The sequence below is a fragment of the Balaenoptera borealis genome (assembly GCF_965194805.1).
Source record: "Balaenoptera borealis genome assembly, chromosome: 4".
Taxonomy (NCBI): domain Eukaryota; kingdom Metazoa; phylum Chordata; class Mammalia; order Artiodactyla; family Balaenopteridae; genus Balaenoptera; species Balaenoptera borealis.
The window spans coordinates 52,128,035-52,152,132 of NC_138861.1; the positions used below are offsets into that span (position 1 = coordinate 52,128,035).

A 24,098-nucleotide genomic window follows, 5' to 3' on the forward strand; every position below is an offset into this window, starting at 1 on the left:
TACCCATTTAAAAAATAGGGTTATTTGTCTTTTATTATTGAGTTCTTTGTATACTCTAGATTCAAGTCCTTTATCAGATATATGATTTGCAAAAATTTTCTGTGTGTTGTCTTTCACTTTCTTGATGGTGTCCTTTGAAGCACAAGTTTTTAATTTTGCTGCAGTACAATTTATTTTGTTTTGCTTGTGCTTTTGGTGTCATATCTAAGAAACTATTGCCTAATCCAAGTCTCCAAGATATACTCTATTTTATTCTGAGAGTTTTACAGTTTTACCTCTTACATTTGGGTCTTCGTTCCGTTTAGAGTTAACATCTTTGCATGTGCATATCCAGCACTATTTGTTGAAAGTAAGAAGAATAAATTTCTGAAAGGAATGTTTGTTTTCTCCAGAGGGAAAAAAAAAAAAAGAACAAGGGTGCTGAGTAGAAATTGTAAACTACATTACCCTAATCAAATATGAACAAATAATTTATTTTAAAAATTTCACTGTCAAGCATATCATATCAAGTAAATCTGACATCAGACCTGGACCACTTCACTAGGGCAAGAGCAATTAACTGTGCTACTGGCAGTGATGGAAAGATTCTTGTCTTCAAGGTTTGTCCAATTTATCCAGCACTTAAATAGCGTAAAACACTATTTTAAGAAATTACAGAATATATAGGACATGAATAAAATGTAACAGCAAAGAACATAAGACACTACAGATATGAACCTAATTTTAAGTAAAGATCAAGTACAAAACTTGGATTTATATAAGCAATAAGATAAAGGTGGTGATCTATAAACAGGCTTCCTTTAAATAAGATTTATCCCGGTGCATCGAAACTCATTCTATTGCAAACGAAACAAAAACCACAATATTTAGACTTCTCAGCGATAGTCCCTTATAAAATGTAGTACGGTACAACTCTGGTTACATTTCAGAATTGAAGCCTTTGTTTGAGGTAGAACCAGCAGAAATATATCAAAATACACTAAGGGGAATTTCAACTAATAAAACTCAACTTTCACCTACTCATTAATCTTTTACAACTTTAAGTTTTCATATTAACTGTACTTTGTGAACATTCACTCAGTGACAATAAGAGTAGATATTTTACATACACAGGTGAATAATGTGCTTGTTTCTTCTTTTTCCATTAAAATACTCCCATTTGTGAAACAAATGTTTTTCTATTTATCGTTTCAGATCTGGGTATGAGAGAATGGAGAACATTGTTCTTAGTATGCTTCCATCTTCAGATTATTTAAGCTAAATTTCTGAAAAAAACTCATCATGTAATTAAGACAAATTTTTTCACTCTCATTGACTCAACGGACCATCTTTTTCCAATTTATTCATCACATGCTATGAAATGCCATTATTCAACGCTGAAAATATGTTTCATTATTTTCCTCTTCAGAAAGAGAAGTTGAAATAAGGGCTTCTTTTCATTCTCTGGTGAGCACTGGCCTCCTCCGACAGGAGTCAAGTTAAGTATCCACTCTATTTTATTACTCCAAAGTAGTATTTTGAAGTCCAGAGACAATGGACTGTGAAAATTACATCTCCTATGTATTCCCCAGACAACATTTCCCAGCTTGGTTGCAGCACAAGGAATCATCTCATGGCTCGTGTTTACCTTCTGCCTGATAAAGCATAATTATTTCTATTTTAGGGTACCCCAGCAAAAGGATTTTTGTGGTGTTTGATGTTTAATTTAGCCTAATTTTCAAATCATATCTTAATTTTCATGTGTAAGTAAAGATTATATTCAAGGTTTGATAGGCATTCTATTTTTTTTTTTCATTTTTTTTTTAGTGTTAACATTCTTAAGAGCTGTAAACCAAAGCTCTTTTAGGGAATGTAGTCTTTATAAAAAGGGTCAATGTTTTGGTGACTCCTCGTCATTATTCTCCCTTGTTTTCAAAGTATGTCCAGTCAAATTACTCAGTCGTATAACAGTAAATTCGAAGACAGCACCTGTTGGCTAGTCTGTTCCTACTGACTTACTTACTGCTTTCTACATTTTGGGTAACTCTGAAATGCTTGCAAGCCCCACCAAAGTCCGAGCAGATGTGATAATATGCATGATAGAAATTCCTAAGTCAGAACCACAAACTTGTCCACTCTGCAGAATGGTCAATTTGTAAAATATAGTAAGTTGAATTTTAAAGTAAATGTTGACCAATTATTTTTAATAAAAATTTTAATATATTTTAGGTCCTTCATTTGAACAGATAGCCATCATTCCTTAGCAAATGCCTGTATTTATTGGTATTAGCAAAACTTGAACATTTGTAATTCTGTAAAGATGACCAGTGTTTCCTTGACAAAGTTTTCGTTTCAGTTCTTTCTGAATGGTGTTTTAGAGGGTACTGAGTTACACCTTTAGCTCTGATCTTTAAGAAACAGATTATTATGTCCTTTAGTAACTTTACAAAGTGATTGATGGCACACACTTCTCCATCAAAGAGATGCTTATCTAAATCTACAAAAAGATAAATATGCCCGGAAAGCTCATGTAATATTTTTTGCTGAAGATAAAATTCCCTCTGTTTAGGAAGTAGTAGTTCATAAACTGCCATTCTTGAATGGGTTCTTACAACTCGCTCACAAATATCTATGACTCGGCACAAACCTTCTGAAGGGAAATGCAAGCCATTTTCCTTTTTAACACATAACAGGGATCCAATTTTAGAGGATTTTAGATCTGATGCATATAGTGCACTGATGCAGTCCTCACATGTTAAAAGAGCTGATAACTTATTTGCAATATAACCAGCACAACAGGTAAGATTTTGCCTATGATCTGACAGGTCTAGTAATGCCTCACTTAGCGAACAGTCAGACCAGTCTTGGCAAATATCCTCTTTGCGAAAAAGAGTCTTTATAACGCTGATACCGTACTGACGCTGAACTGCCCAAAGGGCCAAGTCCGTCCTTCGAGCAACTGAAATGTCAAGGATGCTTACTTCACTTAGAAAAACCTCATCTTGTAATCTGTATCTGGTCTCCAAATTATGGTAAGCTTTCTGGAATGCCATGCAGGTAGGGTTAGAACTGGTTACCAATACCTTTCTAAGCATCTTTAGAAATAATTCCAGATGATCTTGACTGAATTTGTAAGTCAGAAGATATGGAAAAGGCATGACTTTGGGGGAAACATAATTTTGGTAGAGCCATTTTAAGCTCTCAGCATTAAGCAAAAATCCCAGGAATCCCAGTTTTCGCTTACCTTTAATTATTTGATTATTGCTAGTGTCAGATAACGTAACAAAAATAGTCTTGGCTTCAATTAACACATGGTTGATTTTATTAAAAGTTTCGGGTAAGAGAGGTCCTTTCAGTCCCTTTCCATAATAGTTCCTACTATTAAAAATGTCAAACAGATTGTTAATTAAGCGTAAGAACTGGACGGTACCAATACAGTTTTGAAAAGGAGGCAGGCCTAGTGACAGTAAACATTCTAACGCGCTGGCCACGCTCTCACTGAAGAGTTGGGCGGCACAATTCATTTTCAGTATGTGGTTCTTCAAATTTGCAAGTTTTCTTGGGATTCTCTCCATATTTGACAATTCCTGTTCCTCTAGTGCTGCTAACTCCACAACGTGCTGCCAGTGTGCTGTGCCATTAATGAACCGAATGCTCTGAAAATTCTGAAATGCATTTCTGATTAATCTAAGCAAGTGGCAAGAATCAAAGAAGTACGCAATCTGTTGACTAGAAGACGAAGGATGCTGAAATGTACACTTCATGTTGTCTCCGTCAAGATGTATCCCCAGTGCTTTTGCCATCTGAACACTGTGAGCTGTAGCATCAGACGTGACAGCTAGAACTGTGATCCCTATGTCACTCAGTTTGCCAATCGTCAGACGAAGCAGCTGGGCTTGCAAATACCCAGACGCCCTGTTTACAAAAAAATAACCAAGAGGTGTCCTCCAGTGACCAGAAATACCCACTGCCATGAGCAAAACGGTTTCTGAGGCAAGTGGCGTTTCATCAGCATCAAGTTTGCCAAGACCAAAGTCCATAAACCCTAGCAAATGGTGACTGCTGGGATCCCACTGAAGTTGCTGCTTGAGAGATACACCTGTTATTATCAGTGAACAATATTGATATAGCTGGTCTCCATTCTCTACTTTTCGTTGAAGGAAAGAAAAAACGTTGCTGCTGAAACCTGGACCGGGTTTGCATTTGGACAGCCATCTAGAAAATGTAAAAAATGAAAAACATAAAACACAAACGAAGAAATTAAAAAAGGGAAAATGCCTTAAATGGCCTTTTCTACTAAAGTAGCCTCAAATCCCTGCTGAAATAAAGCCAAGTATAGTAGCCAAATTCTACCAACGTTTCAAGCATATATTCACAGTTATGATAAAATAGTAAGATAATAGAGAAACTTAGAAACACAGAATAGCAATTGAAGATGCAAACGTACCACAAAATTTTTAACTTCTTACTCACTTCTTAATAAAAATCAATTACCCAGTTTGTTCTCATTGATGTGTTTGAAATTTAGATCATAAACCAGTCTTACCTGTACATTCACTGAGATGAGAAAACTGTTGAGGGGGAAGGAAAGTGAGAACAGCTAGTACATCTACCCCATTTTATAGATTAGGAAACTGGGAGGAAGAGGGAGAGGTTAAGTTGCCTGGCCCACATTGTGCTGCTAGTCACGCACAAATGTGAAAACCAGCTCTCCTGAGGCCCTTGCTCGGGGCTTTTCCTCACTGCTCTTCGAATTATGCCCTTTGGGGCAATAGAGTGTCTGCATCTGTTTGCTCCTATCCAAAGTACCTACACTATTATCTTTATCTTAGGAGTTCTTTCATAGTATTTCTTTGACCTTCCCAAACTGCTGATTATTCTTTCCTATTTCTGTTAGCGTCTGTCACTAACAGAATTCTTTTCACTCAGTTCTAATTTACACTTTCTAATTTGTTATAGATCAGGAAAGGAAGTAGCTAGGTTTAATAATTGTCTAAAATAAGACTAAATGCATTCTGAGGTAGACTGAAGTGTTCATCTTCACTGAAGTTTACTTTTATAACTCAAATGACTTTTTTTTTTTTTAGGTTGAATTTCTGATTTGGGGGCTATATTCCAGGCTGCCAAGGTTTCTTCCTGGACAGCCATCTCTATTTAATTGAAATTTTAATGTACTTCCAGACGTATTTCAGGACAGGGCTTTCCAAATATTTTGCTGCAACCAAGAAGTTTCATGAACAGAATTTACCCTTACTATATGCCAGGTACAAATATATGTGTGTATATACAAAATTTAATGCCACTTATGACCCACTAAATTGATTTCAAGATGCACTAACAGATTTGAAAAACACAGTTACAGAATGCAAAAGACATACTCTGACTATTTAGGAGACAAAAGTATTAATCAGTTGTTTATATTTAAAAATAGGGCAAAATAATAAGACAATGAGAAAACAGAATAGTGGCTCTCCACCAGGGTGCTACAGCCCACTAGTATGTTGAAAAGCCTTTTCAAGTGTGTCACCAAATTTTAATCAGTTGTTTAAAATTTATTCTTTTGCAGTAGGATTCTCAAATGAACACTAAAGATGCTAAATGTGTTACATGTGCAGTAAGTATCTAATGAAACTACTTAATGCTTCTAGGTAAAAAAGTTCTAGTTTAAATAGGTTAAAAAAAGCTTATGTTCTGGTGAGCTTGCTTTTTAAATGAAAATTTAAATGGTATCTTAATGTCCACAACTACTAGAATGATGTTTCTCAGGCAGAAAAATATGTGGACTTGTTGATTTTTTTTTTAAGTTTTTAAAACTGAGAGTAGAAATACTCAAACCAAGTTTTTAGTGTTGTAGGGAAGTGACTGATTTCTCTCTCAAACCAACTTTTTTCCCCCACTCAAAATGAAACAAAACTTTTTCTGATTGTATAAAATGACACATCCAAGTGCAAAAAAGTAAAAATGACTGTTAATACATAACTTATTTACAAAACAAAAATAGACTCACAGACATAGAAAACAAACGCATTACCAAAGGGGGTGGCACGGGGCAGGCGGGGGAGCCTAGAGGGATAAATTAGGAATTTGGGATTAGCAGATACACACCACCATATATAAAATAGAGAAACAACAAGGGCCTATTGTATAGCATAGGAACTATATTCAATATCTTGTAATAACCGATAATGGAAAAGAATCCCCAAAAGAATACATATATGTATACATAAATCACCTTCCTGTACACCTGAAACAATATAGCATTGTAAATCAACTACACTCCAATAAAAATAAATAAATAAATAGGTATTTTTTAAAAATCACTTAATATTTCAGGGACATTCTTCCAGATCTCTTTATGTATACATAACTAGATCTCTTTATGTATACATAACTAGATATAATTTTCAAAAATTATACTGAACCTATTTTTCTTTACTATAGTAATGTTATAGACATGCTTTTGCATGTTCTTAACTACTGACCTACAGCAATATTTTAAGTGTACACACAGTAAAACTAAAGCATAAATAATTGAACCAACCTGTATTGAAGGACACTCAGGTTGTTTCTATTTTTTAAACAATACAAAGAGCACCACGATGTGTGTTTGTGGGCACACATACACTTATACATATCTATGTCATTTATGCAATTCCTAGGAGTAGGATGCGGAGGTAAATTTACTTATGCATGTACTAGAATAAATGAACTCAACTTTTAAAGAAGTTTTGGGCTGCAGGTGCACATAATTGAGTGAGTCAATTTAAATATAATCCACATTCCCAAATTGTCCTTCAGAAAGTTTATACCAATTATAATTGACATACTCATCAACATATTTTAAATTAAACATTAGCTTAGTTATGGAATAATTATAGGGAGTCACTTGGGTAGCTTAAAGCTCTGCTTAGGAAAAATATTGTGCTAAAGAGCCATAATGCTGAGCTGGGCGTTCTTCTTTAAGACTATTAGCTCCTCACACTGTCTTGGTTATTTCTGAAGCTCTCACATCAACTCACCTATACAGGGAGCTAATTTACTAAACTGCAATGAATACCAAAATAGAAAATTAAATTAGAAACATTAAAGATCTACTAAGATCATACTAAATGTACCACTATTATAATTAGGAAAGCTGAGGGTGCTATGACATTATTTCAAAGGAGTTGTGAAAACAAACTACCTTAAAGACCCAAAGCTCTGGAATTATAAGAAGCACAGCTGTGGGAAGGTTCTGGACATAAAGAATTCAAGGGAGAATTGAAAAAGGATCCAACATCAGTACAGAGAAAATTAGAGAGGTGACTGATAGTTGCTAAGAACTGAAGAAATAGTGGTTAGAAATGAGTGAGTGAGGTACCTATCTAACTGAATCAAGGGTTTTTTAAAATGTTAAGTCTGGCTTGGTCTGTCATCCATACAACTGTTTCTCCATTATCATGGAGGGGAAAAACAACTATTCATATTTTCTCCTTTCTCCCAAACTTCTAATGCTTCCTTCCCCAACTCTTAGCTATTAACTTTATGTCACTGAGAAAATAGAAGCAATTTGATAAAAACTCATTTTCTTACCACCAAATCTGTTAACCTGCTGCATCTGTATCTCTTTTTCCTGTTTTGACGCATGATTTGTCCCTGCTCCTAATTAAGGCCAGACCTCCCTCCACAGCAGCGTTGGATGTTGCCCTCCTGCAGTTATCCTTTCTGTTGTGCATCACTGATTTTATCTGCACTAGATCACTCCCATGAGCAGGCAAACAAGGTGCAGCATCTGCTATCTCATCAAATATCCTCCCCTCCGTTTATGTTCCTTCCACTTATGGACACAGTTCTCTTCTTCTTTCATAGCAAAACTCCCTGAGAGTCCATAATCACTGTCTCTGCTTCTTTGCCTTCCAGTATCTCTTGATTCCACTTCAGCCAGGCTTATCTCTCCATCCCAGCACTGCAACTGCTTTTATCAAGGTCATCACTGACGTCTCCATCTTGCAAAATCCAATGGTCAATTGACTGTTCTCATCTTACTTGATCTCCAGCAGCATTTGACACAGTGCAATACTATCTCCTTGAAATACTTTCTACACTTGGCTTCTAGGCCATCACAATCTCCTGGTTTTCCTCCTGTCTCACTGGCTGCTCCTGATCAATAAATGTTTACTGAATAAATGAATATTCAATATGATTAGAGATCTAATACTTAAGCACAGATGTGTTGAAAATAGATATAAATGGGGGAAATGAAGGGAAATGTAATCAAATAAAAATTTTTGACCATTCAGATTTCTCAGTATAAAATCTAGGTATTTCTAATATATTGGAATAATAGATGGCCATTAAAACAAAATTTGGGTGATGGATAGTTTTTTTTTTAAAGTCTGGGAGAATACATACCGAACTGCTAACAGTGGTTATTTTGTGGGATTAGGGGAATGGAAGTATTATAAATATTTTTCACTTTCTGGTATTTATATACTTACATATTGTTTCAATGTTTTATACTAAGCATGTATTACTATCACATTAAACAAGGTAACTTAGTTTCAGATGAAGCATCCAAAGAAATAAGCAACCCTTTGAGTACTAAAATTGTAAATCGAAATAATGACACGGCAAAGGTTACAAAATGAAAAATGACGTGAAGAGAAAAAAGATCAGTGTGAGCTGGAATTACCAGAGAAGACTTAATTCAGGAGTTGATGCAGAACTATAGAAATGAAGAAAACCATGGGGGGCGGGGGGAGATGAGAAGTCGTATGGAATGTCTCACATAAACCATAGCATAAAATCAGTAACTAATGCTTTAAACCAGTGCAAAGGAGAGGACTTGACTAAAAAACGTGTGGAAGTGATAGCAACATAGTGTCTATAAAAATGTCTCCTGCTTACCAGAAAGTAGACATTTATAAATAAGTGTAATATCTGGCCTAAATGATAAAATCACATATGGAAGAGAGTGAATCAGCCTATACACAAATGTTCATCTCAATATACAAAATAGCAGTTACAACCAAAAAATAAAAACAATATAAATGTCCAATAGTTGGAGAATACCAAAGTTAAGTAGGGTACGACTGCCTGATATTCTGCAGCTATTCAAGATCATAACTATATAAAAAACTAGTAAAGCACAGAAAAAAGACTGGAAGAAAATTCCCTATGTTAATAGTAATTGTTTAAATATAACCTAGAGGAACAATTAATGAATTTTCCTCCTTTTTCTCTCATTTCTAAATTTGTTAGTAGTAGTATTATGTTAATAGTATGTGTGGAGGAAAATTCTCACTCATTTTTTTTTAACGGGCATGTGATGTACATCATGGTGACTATAGTTGATAATACTGTACCTATATCTGAACGTTGCTAGGAGAGTGGATCTTAAAAGTTCTCATCACAGACACAAAAAATTTGTAACTGTGTGTGATGGATATTAACTAGACTTATCTTGGTGGTCATTTTGCAATATATACAAATATCGAATGCAAATATCAAACACACAATTACACTGTATACCTGAAACTAACATAATGTTATGTGTCAATTACATCTCAATTTAAAAGAAGAGGGCTTCCCTGGTGGCGCAGTGGTTGAGAATCTGCCTGCCAATGCTGGGGACATGGGTTTGAGCCCTGGTCTGGGAAGATCCCACATGCCGCGGAGCAACTGGGCCCGTGAGCCACAATTGCTGAGCCTGCGCGTCTGGAGCCTGTGCTCCGCAACAAGAGAGGCCGCGACAGTGAGAGGCCCGCGCACCGCGATGAAGAGTGGCCCCCGCTCACCGCAACTAGAGAAAGCCTTCGCACAGAAACGAAGACCCAACACAGCCAAAAATAAATAAATAAATAAATAAATAAATAAAAATTAAAAAAAAAAAAAGAAGAGGTTCCCCCCCAAGTGGGAAAAAAAACCCCTCATAATAATCAAGGTCCTTCCTCCCACCTAACCTCAGTTTCCCCCTTCTTTAAGATGAGGGGGTTGGACTACATGATCTCTAAGAGTTTCTCCAGCTCAGAGCCCCTGTGAGTCTGTTTTAAAGTTGAAGCGATAAGAAACCAACAAGCACCTTCCAGGAGAGAAGTCTCCTGCCGTTCCTGCGCGGCCTCTGCCCCGATAGCAGTGGATTAAATGAAGTGTTGCTCTTTAGATTTGAGGTCCACTGCAATTCTTCCTTACATCTGTTCAAAATCCTCAACAACCATCCAGGCATTCTTTCATTCCACAAATACTTATCAAGAGACCATTGTGTTCCAGGCACCCCTCCAGGGCAGGAGGTGTAACAAAGAACCAGACACAGACCTCATACTTGGGCAGCTCACAGTCTAGTGGGGAAGACAGTGTTAAGTACTAAGATTCAGTTCCACATTGTGTGCGCAAGAGGGCACCTAGTCCAGAATCGGAAGAATGGCAGGCCGGGCTTCAGAAAGGATGTGATATCTAATCTGAGCCTGAAGGGTGAGGACCCATCTCCTGGACTAACAGGGAGAATGGGCATTTCAGGCAGATGGACTTAGTAAGTCTCCAAGGTAAGGAAGCAGCAAGAAACGCCTTACACTAGGAACATGGACTCTAAGAGGGCAGGGAGAGAGGCAGGAGATGAGCCGCAGAGTTCAGCAGCAGCCACATCACGTCACAGAAGCTCAGTGAGCCACAGGAAGAAGTCTCCGGGTAACGGGAGGCTTGGGCAGCCGGAAAGTGACTGGTATGGGTTGACCTGTGTCCCTCAAAAAAGATATATCATAGTCCTAACCTCCAGTACCTCAGAGTGTGATCTTATTTGGAGATAGGGTCTTTACAGAGGTAATCGAGTTAAAATGAGGTCATTAGGGCACACCCTAATCCAACATGACTTGTGTCCTCATAAAAAGAGGAAATTTGGACACAGAAACATACACGGATAATGGAAGACTATGTGAAGAAACACAGGGAGAAGACTACCATCTACAAGCCAAGGAGAGAGGCATGGAACAGACCCTTACTTCACAGCCCTCAGAAGGAACTAACCCTGCCAGCACCTTGATTTTGGACTTCTAACTTCCAGAACTGTGAGGCAATACATTTCTGTCATTTAAGTCAAATAAGTAAATAAATAAAAATAAAAGAATCTGTAAAACCCGTGATGAAAAAAACAGTAAAAATTGAGTATTAAATTTATAAGGCATTACTATAAAGTCACTGTGTTATTTGCTTCCCACTAAGAGAATATAAACATGGCTATGTATTTTGACCACAAATTCTAAAAAATTATTTTTCATAATCTGGTTTCTGGACAGCCTGCATTGGCACCAACTACACTGCTTACGAAAAATTCAGATTTTTGATCTTTGCCTCAAACCAATGGTATCAATCTAGATACCAATCAATTGTTCTCGATTTTCTAGATTAGACACATATTAAAACTACTGAAGTGTCTGAGAAATTCCAATATTTCAAGATTTAGATTTTACCACCCAGAGTGTCTCTACCATCTGAAAGATGCAAAAAAATTTGTCAGCCTATATGTCTTCATTCTGTGGGTGAAATATCGACTGTGATAATATGTAAATACCACCTAGAAGTTTTTAAAAAGAGAAAGTGGACAAAAGGAGAGTACGAATGCTAACAGCATTAATGTATAAACTACAGTGAAAGAACAAAATGTTTATTTTATTTAATATCTAGAAAGTAATTCACTTACGTTCTGAGGATAGAAGAATGAGGCAGTTTAAGAATCTTTCTTACATAATCATAGACTTTGCTACTGCACAAGTAGAGTGTACACGCAAATTGCTTCATTTCTGTGGAGTACTCGGCTGTTTCTCTCCAGTTATACAACTCCCACTTAAAATCTGTTAAAATAAATTTATTCTTTGTGATGAAAAATGTGTACAGTAACATTTTCAGGCATAGATCATAGCATTTGGATATAAAATATGCTAAGCACCAAAATTCAAATACAGTTACATTTTTTTTTTAAATAAATTTATTTATTTATTTTTGACTGTGTTGGGTCTTCGTTTCTATGCAAGGACTTTCTCTAGTTGTGGCAAGCGGGGGCCACTCTTCACCGCGGTGCGCGGGCCTCTCACTGTCGCGGCCTCTCTTGTTGTGGAGCACAGGCTCCAGACGCGCAGGCTCAGTAGTTGTGGCTCACGGGCCCAGTTGCTCCGCGGCATGTGGGATCTTCCCAGACCAGGGCTCGAACCTGTGTCCCCTGCATTGGCAGGCAGATTCTCAACCACTGCGCCACCAGGGAAGCACCAGTTACATTTTAACTGAGTTTGTTCAGAGGTTACTATCCAATCTTAGAGACCGTTAACCAATTTATCCTGTTCATCTTGGATCATTTCACTAGAAAGAGGGACGAAAAATGTGTCAACTTGAGTCATTACGTTTTACTATTCACCGGCAGCCTGAGTGGAGATTTTTAGAGGAACAAGGAAGAAAATGAAATAAATGGATAAATTAAGTCTCTGGATTATGAGGACATTTATTAATTTTAGTTTGTTCCCTGGTTATCATTTATCTGAGTGAAAATTAGACACAAGAAATATTTTGGGGGATAGGGAACTATTTAGAATGAACAATCTTCCCTACTATTGAGAGAAAAAAAAATCCTCTGTTCCTGGTGCAGACCCCTATTTATAAACTATATTCCCCTCTTGGAAAAACACAAAATACTCTCTTCCACTGGAGATAACTACTCTTTTCTAGAAAAGGACATGCTTCTTTTACCAGAATGCAAATCCAAAATCCCTGCTGCTTTCATCAAAGAGTAATAAGTTGGCAATTCTTATTTTGCCCCTCTTCAAATATCCTGGTTCACAAAGAAGACTAGGTAGTCTTTCAATGAACATATATATACTCTATAGAGTATTTTAGAAAAAAATTTGAAGACAACACAATCTTCAAACTCAAAGGGATTTTGCAAATTATCTAGTTCAACTCACTGCAAAAAAAGACTTTAGTGATAAATTATCTAGCAGTTAAAATTGTTTATAAGGAATTTGCAGTGACAAGTGTGTGATTATAAAAAGTGAAAAGTAGGGACTTCCCTGGTGGTCCAGTGGTTAAGAATCCATCCTTCAATGCAGGGGATGCCGGTTTGATCCCTGGTTGGGGAACTAAGATCCCACATGCCACAGGGCAACTAAGCCCATGCACCACAATTAGAGAGCCCGCATGCCACAACTAGAGAAGCCTGGGTGCCGCAACAAAGAGCCCATGTGCCGCAACTAAGACCCGAGGCAGCCAAAAATAAATAAATAAATAAATTTTAAAAAAATTAAAAAAATTTTTTTTAAAAAGTGAAAAGTACAATATATGGTATAAACCATATGATCTCATTTCTGGGTAGTAGGATTATGTGTTATTTTTATTATTTATACATTTCTTTGCTTCTCCTGTAATAAACATATTACTTTTAAAATTATAAAATCATAAAAGGATTTTGGTGATTATTTTTCATTCTTCTTGCTTATGCTAGAGACTTTTCACTTCTCAGCTAAAAGCGTATTTCCATTGGCAACACAAAATAAATATGTAATGATATTTCAGAAAAATTAAGAGCTACATTGTAAATATTACAGGTCACTAGGGAAGATACCGGAAAATTGTGCTCGTAGCAGACACTCTGTTTCCTCTGAAAGGAGCTTCTCTTCTACAAGTGCATCAATTAATCGTAAGCCCTTTCTCTTCTTGATCATCCTGTAGTTTTTTGCAGAAGCAAGTCTTTTTTTGGACACCTGTAGCATCTGTTGCACCTCAGCCAGCTTCTCCGCTCCTACTGTGAGAGGTCTCTTTAAACTGTAGTTATGGTCCTCAGTAGCAACCTCTTGAGAATTATCGGGAAGTGGCTGTTTTAGGATTTTCTGTCTTGCTTTACCTTTAAGGTGTACACCTTGGAGAACCTATGACACAAATAGAAAGTGAAGTTTATTTTAGAAATTATCACACAATGATTATCTATAAAAATACCACTGAATACAAAGCACTCACCTGGTTGCTGTGGAGTGTTAGTTATGAAGGAAAAGGTCATAATCTCTGACTTTTTAAAATATATGATCTCTGGGACAACGTATACAAGTTTTGCTTTTTTTGGTTTTTGTTTTTGTTTTGGCTTTTATACAGAAGTAGTAACATGATGCTGAAAGTTTCTGAAATGATTAAAGTAACTAGAGAAAGGTGGTGGTAATTTGGGAAGGTTTCACAGGAGTTTTGAGTTGTTCTTTGAAGGAGTAATAACATGGTTTAATGGAGGGGACAGGAAGGCACAGGACAGAGCATGGGCTTTGGAATTAAGACTCCTGGCTCCCCTCACTTGTTAGCTGTGACTTAACGTCTATAATCCTTTATCTTCTCACTTATAAAATGTGGATAATAATACAGAGTTGTTTTGAGGATACAATAAGATAATTTATGTAAATCGCCTAGTGCAATGCCTGGACCATTGTAGGTCCCAATAAATTGTAACTATTATTGATTTTAAATGAAAGCATAAAAGCAAGTCAATTTATCATATATACAGTGGGTAAGTACATGTGGTTCAAAAAGAGAATTCAGGGCAGTTAGAGATGCACAAATCAATTAATAGAAAGCTCTTCGAACTTATGAGTTTGGATTTGACACCAACCATATTCTTCTGAAAGAGGGAATAAGATAAAACAATACCAAAAGAAGGAGACTCCAATGAATAAGAGGAAGGTGAGGGTAGAGCAAGGATAGAACAGTTGGATGACTATTTGCAGACTGCAGACAGTGATTGAGTCACATATGAGCATGTGGCTAAGGAGTAAAAGGATAAAATAAAAATAATCAAAAGAAACATAAGAATGTAACACTAATACTGGTGACTGGGATAAAATAAAAGCAATCAAAAGAAACATAAGACTGTAACACCAATACTGATGACTGACTTATAGAAAGTCTTCTATTTTCCGTATACCTCTTTCTACATCAATGTTAATAATTAGGTATGTTTTTGGTCAAGATCAATAACATTTTTGGGGAGAGCCAAAAAAAAGGAGGGGGTAGATAATTTCAAAGTATTGTGAAAACTGTCTCATACTTACACAAAAGCCTGCATTCTAAAGCTGTTTATATCTACTAGTTGACTTTTGTGATCAGTTTAGTAACCTTTATGTATATCTAGACATATGGTTTGCATTTATACATTTCATTTATTTATTTTTTTGGCTGCACCACATGGCATGCAGAATCTTAGTTACCCAACCAGGGATGGAACCCGTGCCCCCTGCATTGGAAGCACAGAGTCTTAACAACTGGACCACCAGGGAAGTCCCATATACACTTTATTTTTTAAAAAGCTCCAAAGCACAATTACTAATATTACACATATATTTAAAAAAAAACCCAAAACTAATTTTCTAGGCGTTTAAAGTGTATTATAGGATTTATTTTAAGACCTAGGTTTTTGGTTTTGTGTTTATCTCTGTAAAATCTAGCTATAATGTGAGCTGTCTTGATTTTTAAAGGCTCTGTAAAATTTAATTTTGTTTACACCTAGATTTAAATACCTTGTATAGAGAAACAGAAGGCACAGCTCCTTTTTTCAGCTTTCTTCGTATGCCATATGACTCAAAGTCACTTTCTTGAAAGTGTTTGGAACATAGCATAGCACCTGGTCCTGGAATCCAAATCTTTTTGCTTCTGGGGTCCATACGATTAACAGCCCTGATCCATTTTGAGCGCTGAATGGTATCAGTTGGAAATCTACAGCAATCATATTAAAATTCCATTAACACGAAAATATAGTAACACTACAGTAGTATTTATTATATAAACCGATTTATTATTTAACTGCTTTACATAAACATGAAGTCCAGTTAATTAAAGTTTAATTCACTTGATCTAATTTCATTTTTCAAAGTTCTTTGACTTTTTAAATACAAAAGCACGGGCTTCCCTGGTGGCGCAGTGGTGAAGAATCTGCCTGCCAATGCAGGATACACAGTTTCAAGCCCTGGTCCGGGAAGATCCCACATGCTGTGGAGCAACTAAGCCCGCGAGCCACAACTACTGAGCGCACGCACGCCTAGAGCCCGTGCTCCGCAACGAGAAGCCGCCGCAATGAGAAGCCTGCGCACCGACCGCAACGAAAAGTAGCCCCCACTCGCCGCAACTAGAGAAAGCCCGCGTGCTTTTTTAAATTTACTGAAATAAAATACATTTAAATCCAAAAGCTCAATATCTAAGTGATCTCATCTGTTTCAATTTGTATGTGGACAATTCTATTAAACACCCTGCACATTCTATCTTCACAGCCTACACTTAACAGAATCTGCTCAAATTTAATGTGTCTTTCCTTTCCTGTGTCAATTTTTTTTAATTAATTTATTTTTGGCTGCACGGGGTCTTTGTTGCTGTGCGCAGTCTTTCTCTAGTTGCGGTGAGCGGGGGCTACTCTTCGTGGCAGTGTGTGGGCCTCTCATTGCGGCGGCTTCTCTTGCTGCGGAGCACGGGCTCTAGGCACTCAGGCTTCAGTAGTTGTGGCTCACGGGCTCTGGAGCGCAGGCTCAGAAGTTGTGGCGCACGGGCTTAGTTGTTCCGTGGCATGTGGGATCTTCCCGGCCCAGGGATGGAACCCGTGTCCCCTGCACTGGCAGGTGGATTCTTAACCACTGCGCCACCAGGGAAGCCCTGTGTCAATTTTAAACTATGTCCACAAATTCTTCAGTACTCCTCCTTTCAAGGGGTGGAGCCTAATTCCCCTCCCCTTGAGTGTGGGCTGGGGTTAGTAATTTGCTTCTAAGGAATATAAAAAAGCAGACGTGATAGTGGGCATTAAACAAGATCATAAAAAGCACTAAGGATCTGTCCTTGCTCTCTCTGTTGAATGGTTTTTCTCTGGGGGAAGTTACCTGCCATGTGATAAGGAGCCCTATGGAGAGTCCACTTGGCAAGAAACTTGAGTTCTCCAGCCAAAGGCCATGTGAGGGAGCCTTTTTGAAAGTAGATCCTTCAACCTCCGTCAAGGCTTCAAATGACTGCAGTCTTGGCTAACATGACTGCAGTCTCATGAGCTACCCCGTAACACCCAGCTTATCCACTCCTCAATTCCTGACCCTCAGAAATTATGTAAGAAAATAGATGCTTCCACTGAAGTTTGAGGAAATTTGTTACTAAGCAGTAGGAAACATTTCCTATACTCAATTTTCCTATTTTGTTTCGAAAGGACCACTTTTCTTAGACTTGAACATAAAAATTATCTTGTATTTCTCTACTTGTCAATCCCAGCCAAATGACTATATTCAGCAATGGGTGAGGGAAAAAACTTGTGAAAGTAATATAATGAAAATCACAGAACTATTTTTTCTGTCCCCTCTTCTCCTTCCTTTTTTTTTTTTTGGCCATGCTGCGCGGCTTGTGGGATGTTAGTTCCCCAACTGGTGACTGAACCCGGGCCCTCAGCAGTGAAAGCACGGACTCCTAACCACTGGACCACCAGGAATTCCCTGCACCCTCTTCTTTGATTTATTTTGGAGATAGATCTATAGGTAGCTCTATGACTTTTATATATTTTAACTCAGGCTTTAAAACACATAGTTGTTAGAACTGAAACTGGTGAAATTTTAAATTTCCTTAGCCACTTGTTAGGGAAATGATATGACAGTATGATAAAACTTAATTCTGAGATACTCTCTCAATCACCTTGAGAAAGAACACTGAATTGGAAAACCTCTAAGTCTCAATTCCCTTTTACCAGCCATGTGGTATTAGATACATCTCTCAATCTCTCAGCCTCCTCCAGGGCTATAGTAAGAGTACCTGAAGATACAGATGCGTTCAAAAGCACTTTGTAAATGGTAAAGTACTATTCAAGGTTTGTTCTTTCTTAGGAACAACTAATTCCACTTTCGGGACTTTTTATTTTATTGTTCCAGGAAGATGATGCTACTTGATCAAGAGAGAATGTACAGGGAATTATCTTTCCAATAAAGATGAGGCACACCTTTCTCTTTTCACTGGGCTCTTTCCTTAACTGATGGCACGTGTTTGTGAGGCCACATTTCTAGATTGGGTGTAGTCTCTCACCATGCAAGGGACCATCAAAAGTTGGCTAGTCTACCAAGTTACATTACCAGCCTGATTCTCTGATCAAAGCTTCCCAACTGGCATGCCTGCTGAGTACAGTTATCAATCCCCTTAGCCCATGGGGTGGGCCTGGGCCACCTGGAGCCCTTGAAGTAGTTACATCAAGCTAGTCCCAAACTGCTTTGTAGGTGTGCCCCAAAGTATTAAACAAATATTTCCAATCTGCAAAAAGACATGAAAAGGGTTGGTAAATACTGCAGTCTAACCAGCATGACGGACTAATTTGAGTTCTGGACAAAATTAAATTGGTATTAACAATTGATACCACTTTTAAAGCATTTACCTTGTGCTATATATATATTTTAAAGACTTAGTTTTGGTCTTAAAAAACTCTGCAAGACAGGTTTTTATCCTTTTACAGAAGATGAAACCAAGACTGGAGCAGCCAAGTTTAGCCACCAGTAAATAGTCAATTAAAATTGGAATTCATGTTTCCCTAGTCTAAAGCCACCTCTGGCAGAAGAAAAATCCCAAACCAATCACCATCTCATATACACAGTAATGAAATGGCTTACACTGTAATACAGAATCCATTTTCTTCCTCCTGTCGACTATGTCTTTTTTATACTATTAGCAGAGATTTACTTCTTGTTTCCTGCACATCAAATATTTTCCAGAAAAGTGGCTAACAAAACCAATTCTACTGTGGCTACACTAGAGAGGGAGAGAAATGATTGAGGGGCAAGGCTTCAACTATACCTACAACTTAAGTCTCTTCTAAACAGAACAAAAGCAAACATGTTAACATCTGCTTATTCCTAGTGATGGGTAATAGGTGTTTGTTACATATAAATAAAAGTTTAAAAATAGAATTCATTCCAACAATTAAGGCAAAAACTCTTCCAAATGATCATGCATGTAATTCCTTGGTTATGAAATAAATAGAATTTCTTAATCTCTTTACACCTACAAAAAGGGAAGGGTCACTTTAAATTTTAACTTGCCAGTCCCACTTTGCATTTAGCCATTTATGTGTTTGACAGAGCACCAATATTGTCATAGTAACGGTTTCCACACCTGTGAGTCATTTTGATTCCGGCTTTTCAACCACAGCGCCTTGCTTATGTCCTGACAACCTCTTTCACGGCTCTGGTGGTGGTGCTGGGGATGCTGGGAAAGACTTCACAGGACATATTATCTGAGCTAGAGCTGAAGTGTCAATAGGAGTTTGCCATGCACAGTGGCCACTCCAAGCAGATGCAAAAGACACAGAGATATAAAATGATTACTTGGAACTTTCTGGCTGATAAAGCTTGGAAAAGTAAGTTAATTTGGAGGCTTGAAAGGAGAGTACAGAGGTAGCTGGGAGTAGTTATAGATGGGAGGTAGCTAGAGGTCAGATCACAAAAGGTCTTGTATGCCTTATATAAGCTTTGGATCCATCCTTCAGGTCAATGGCCACCACAGAAGTCTACACTCATCTATTGAGAGTTGAAGAAATTATTAGAATTCAATTTTATAACTCTTTGCCCCATCTTCTAATTTTTGTGTTTCATAATATATATTAGTATATCATTTCATATATAAATTTATAAATTATTATAAATCACTATCCATACATCAGAGGCATGTATTCAGGTTTTTCGTTTTTGTTTTATTTTGTTTTTTTATGGAAAGAGCTCCAGGATCACATAGCTTGAAGATGGAGGCTTCAGGCAACAGCAAGTTGACTAATCCTCTCCTTCCCAGATTACCTTTTCGCTGAGCCCTTACTTCAGATCAATATTACCTTGTCACCAGGACTAACACCATAGTATTCTAACTCCTTTTCCTGTCTCTATTCTTTCCTGCCTTCCTTACAACTTCCTAGGTGTCAGGAAGACAGACGATTCCGTGTGTTTAATTCCGCACATATTGTTATAAAATAATAGAAATATATTTCAGATTGGAAGAGAGGTGTATGAGGAAAGGATTCACAGAGGAGCTTGGACTCTACCTTGTAGGCACTGAAGACCCCAAGGGTTAAAATCCTTCCTTCAGGGAACCAGCATAATAAAATTTGCATTTTTAGGAAAATCATTTCCAGAAATCTAGAAAATGGAATGAATGGGGAAGAAATCAGGCTGGAAGAATCATAGCAGACTACTGTAATAAATGCATCACTTTTTTTTTTTAAATTAAGCAGGTCTTACTGTGGTTCTCAACATATAAAACAAAAGCAATAAGCCTGTTCTTACCTATTTAAAGAAACTAGGAAAAAGGCACAGGAAAAACAGGGCAGCAAAAAGTTGAGAAAGAAATTAAAGAAAAGGGAGAGAACAAGGGAGAGAGTGTCAGTACAGCTACGGGAGATGAGAGTTTCAAGGAGTGGTCGATGTGACTGAAAGTTAAAAGAGGTCAAGAGAAAGATTTACACGCAAAGTTAAAAGAGGTCAAGAGAAAGATTTACACGCGCTTATTTAGATTTGGCAAGATTACCAATGACCCTCAGTTAGTGCTGTTTCATTATCGTGGTGACAGACATCTGGCTACAGTAGGGTGAAAAGGCAACAGGACTTAGGGAAATAGGTGTATGCTTCTGTTTTGAGGAACTTGGTTATAAACGGAAGGGGAGGGTAGTGTAGAGGTGCACAAAGGTTCAAGAGTCTGTGTGTCTGTGTTTAAAAGTGGAAGTAATGCAAACATATTCAGTGTTTTTAGGCAAGTAACCAGTAGAGCAATTTACAATAAAAAGAGGATAGAAACTAACTGATGGAAACAAATCCCAAAGCAGAAAGGATACAATTATAACAGCTTAGGTGGAGGAAGCAGCCCTACTTGAACTAAGCAATACTACAAAACGCCTACCATAGATAGTTGAAACTCCTTAACTTGACATGTTAAATTTTTTTAGATAATTTGTCTCCAAGCTACTTTTCCCACTCTTCTACATTGCATCTTCACTTTCCATCCCTTTATATTTTCCCACGTTGTTCCTATTTAAATGCTATCTTCCTTCCACCCCACTCTCCAATCTAGGTAAGGTTCAAGGTCCAACTCAAATACCACTTGTCCCACACAGCTCTTTTTGATTTTTTCATAAAAGTCCTTTGTCAGGGGTTTAACTCTCTACCCCTCATATTGCCTTAATAGGCTACAACTTTAAAAAAACACTGTACATTTCTTTTTGTTTGTGAGTATCTATTCTATGCACTTTTCCACTTCTCATTGATCTCAATGACCTTTACTAGACTGGACCACAGATGTGGGTTCAAATTAGATCAGTCTGAAAATACGCCCCACTCTTGTGCCAAATATAATTTCCTTGCATAACCAGTTATAGCCAGAGTCGGACCAGGTTTGCAGAGCTGGGCTAATGATACTGAACAACTGGTAATGACAGTACTGGTGAAAATCTGAAACTGAGCAGGTCCCTTCAGGGCCCTCCTGGGTACAAAAGCCCTGTGTCTCCCAGTTCGTGTCAAAAAAAAAACAAACAAAAAACAAAAAACTTCAGTCTCCTAGGCCTTCCCTGAGTTCCAAAGAGCGGACCCAAGCAATGACTAATTAGGGAAGTTAGAGGAGTTAGGGAGTGGGTGGGGGGTAGGGGGGAAGCAGTTAAGCCAGATAGCCTGAACAATAGTGAGTCCTAGTTCCTCCTCAAGGGATATACAAAACAATCTGATGGCATATCTTTGGGTAGTTCTGCAAAAACTAACGCCCCACCCTGGTGGAGGATGGTGACTACCTGCTGACCACACGTACTTAGACCTCAGACTGGCTGGAACCGTAAGGCCGATGATTCACATTCTCTAAACACCAGACTGTTACCTCACCCCCCATTTAATCAGAATAATGTCATGCACCCTGCAGCCCTCACCCCAAATGTTGCTTTTAAAAGTCCTAAAAGCCATCAGGGAGTTCAGGACTTTTCAGCACCGGCTGCCCATTCTCCTTGCTTGCCACCCTGCAATCACCACTGGACTTTCCTTCACTGCAACCTGGAGTCAGTAAAGTGGCTTTCCTGCGCGGTGGGAAAGGGGACTCCAGTTCAGTTCCATAACAAACTGATCCGTACTCATGCTCCTGAGCAAGCCACACACTCTAATGAAAGCGCACGCCTTCAACAGTTCTTCTAAACTGCCTTCCCTTCCGGTCTTCCGAAAAGAAGCAAGACTCCTTTCGAGTAACCCCTGCTAAAAGCTAATGGAGAAAGCAAGCACTTCGGAAGCAAACACTGAGCAGGAAGACGAGAAAGAGCATTAGCTCTCAAAGTTGCACAATTCCCTTCCCCGCCCCCACGCTACGCACGTCACGCCACGCCACGCCACGCCACGCCACACCACGCCACGCCGATGGCATGGCGCCCCACCCGCCCCGGTCCACCCTGCCCTGCCTCCCGCCTGGTCATGCTGGGAATTAGCGCGGAGGCTGCTCTCACGCACTGGTGGAAGGAGAGGCCGCGCTCTCGGCTCAGCACGGTATCCCGCGTGCTGCAGCCCACTGCCGAGCAACTTCGGGTCATCTTCTTGCTACGTGGGGCTCCACCGTCGGTGTTCCCGCGACAGCATGAATCCCGATAAAGTTAGCTCCGCCCGCAGACACTGCGGTTATGACCTTTATTTGTCGAGAAAGGCGGGCTCTTAAGGCGCAGGGCTCCCACCCTTTCTCTCCGGGGGCCCTGCGGCAGTCGCCGTGGCCAATCACAGACCACGTCGTGTCGCAGCAGCCAATCGGAAAGGCCAGGGGTATTAAGACGCGCATTGGGCCGCCCCTCCCCGCTTATTGGAGGGTGGTTAGTGGGTTTAGCTGGCGTCGGCTTCCTTTCATCCGTGTGCTCTGGTTAAATCCAGTGCCATCGCGCTTCTTGTGAGTCCCACCGAGAGAATGCGAAGGGGAGAGGCAGGACCAAAGTTGAGGCGAGTCCTGTGGCATGCCGATGGGTCTCCAGGTGCGAGCTCTGAAAGTGACGGGAGGATGTGACGGGAGGGATAGGAGGGTGAGGGGTAAACGCAGCGCCCTAGAAATATTGAAGACAAAATTGGACTCCAAATAAATGATTTACTGAGAGGCATGTCATTTCCTTGCATTTTATTTTTTATAAATTTATTTATTTATTTTTGGCTGCATTGGGTCTTCGTTGCTGCACGCAGGCTTTTTCTAGTTGCAGAGGGTGGGGGGCTACTCTTCCTTGCAGAGCGCGGGCTCTAGGTGCGTGGGCTTCAGTAGCTGTGGCACACGGGCTTAGCTGTTCCAGGGCATGGGGGATCTTCCCGGACCAGGGCTCAAACCCGTGTCTGCTGTATTGTCAGGTGGATTCTTAACCACTGTGCCACCAGGGAAGCCCCTTGCATTTTATTTTGTAGTTCTCTGATGCGGAGATAATGTAGGCGCTGTTGGTATGGTTGACTGTAGGTATGTGACCTCAGAGGAGCTTGAATGAGAATATAATACCAAGATAAGTCGACTTTCAGTTCAACTGATTCTTTCCTGCAAGATCCTTTGCCGCAATGGGGGAATTAAGAAGGGAATAAGGTAAGAAGGTCCTCGGGGTTTGGGGGTAAGCGCACGGTCTAGTTCGGACTCATCAATAGCAGTACTAGGAGGGGCAGGAGAGAGGGCCAATGAAATGGTTTTGGTTGGGGTGTGGGGCATCCTGGATAGCTTTCAGGGTGAGAAGATCTTAGAACGATGTCTTCGTTAAGCTCTTTATGTTTACAGTATGAGATTTAAGTTTTCATAGAGGAAACAAAATGGGGCCAAGGTAGGACATAGTTTTTATTTTGTATCTTTGAAGAGATCCTTAGTATATTATGTGGCACCTTTCCTGCTTAACTGTGGAGGCCTATTTTAGAAAACAGAAATGTCCCTAACCTTTTTATTTCTATCTCCAGCTGGCAAGAATGTGTCCAACATTTCCAAGCAAGATTGTTCTTTTTCCCTTTTTGTTTACCGTATCCAGACTCTAGCCAAAAAGATTCATCTCAAGGTATTACTTATTCACGATTGCTTTCCATTATAATATGCTTATATCTTATTTGAATGAAATTAACATAGCTTTTGCTTATGTAGTTTTGTTAAAAATCACAAGGTCTAAGGATAGTACATGAATG

The 24,098-nt window shown here is 38.8% G+C and overlaps 2 protein-coding genes across 24 annotated transcripts in view; one reads left to right on the top strand and one right to left on the bottom strand.

Annotated features, from left to right (window-relative positions):
* Positions 1-452: 452 nt before the first annotated feature.
* THAP9 (THAP domain containing 9) lies at positions 453-22,644 on the bottom strand. Of its 4 annotated transcripts, XM_082391111.1 has the most exons (6): positions 22,431-22,644; positions 20,003-20,096; positions 15,489-15,684; positions 13,559-13,862; positions 11,651-11,801; positions 453-4,194 (listed from the first exon to the last, which is right to left on the bottom strand). In XM_082391111.1, exons 3-6 carry the CDS (start codon positions 15,630-15,632, stop codon positions 2,214-2,216), a joined length of 2,580 nt encoding a protein of 859 aa, XP_082247237.1. In that variant the 5' UTR covers positions 15,633-15,684; positions 20,003-20,096; positions 22,431-22,644; the 3' UTR covers positions 453-2,213. The 4 variants fall into 4 exon arrangements, with proteins under 4 accessions (XP_082247237.1, XP_082247235.1, XP_082247236.1 ...); XM_082391109.1 differs by lacking the exon at positions 20,003-20,096; XM_082391110.1 differs by lacking the exons at positions 20,003-20,096; positions 22,431-22,644 and adding an exon at positions 19,084-19,984.
* Positions 22,645-22,770: 126 nt separating this feature from the next.
* Positions 22,771-24,098, top strand: part of SEC31A (SEC31 homolog A, COPII coat complex component) — a 73,514-nt gene continuing 72,186 nt past the window's right edge. For 14 of the 20 annotated variants that reach the window (XM_082391071.1, XM_082391060.1, XM_082391062.1 and 11 more), the window contains exons 1-3: positions 22,790-22,936; positions 23,401-23,520; positions 23,880-23,974. The gene's annotated coding sequence lies outside the window, so the exon portion shown is untranslated. Of the gene's footprint in view, positions 22,937-23,400; positions 23,521-23,879; positions 23,975-24,098 lie in introns of all 20 variants that reach the window. The other 6 variants (XM_082391073.1, XM_082391077.1, XM_082391078.1 and 3 more) reach the window with 4 other exon arrangements.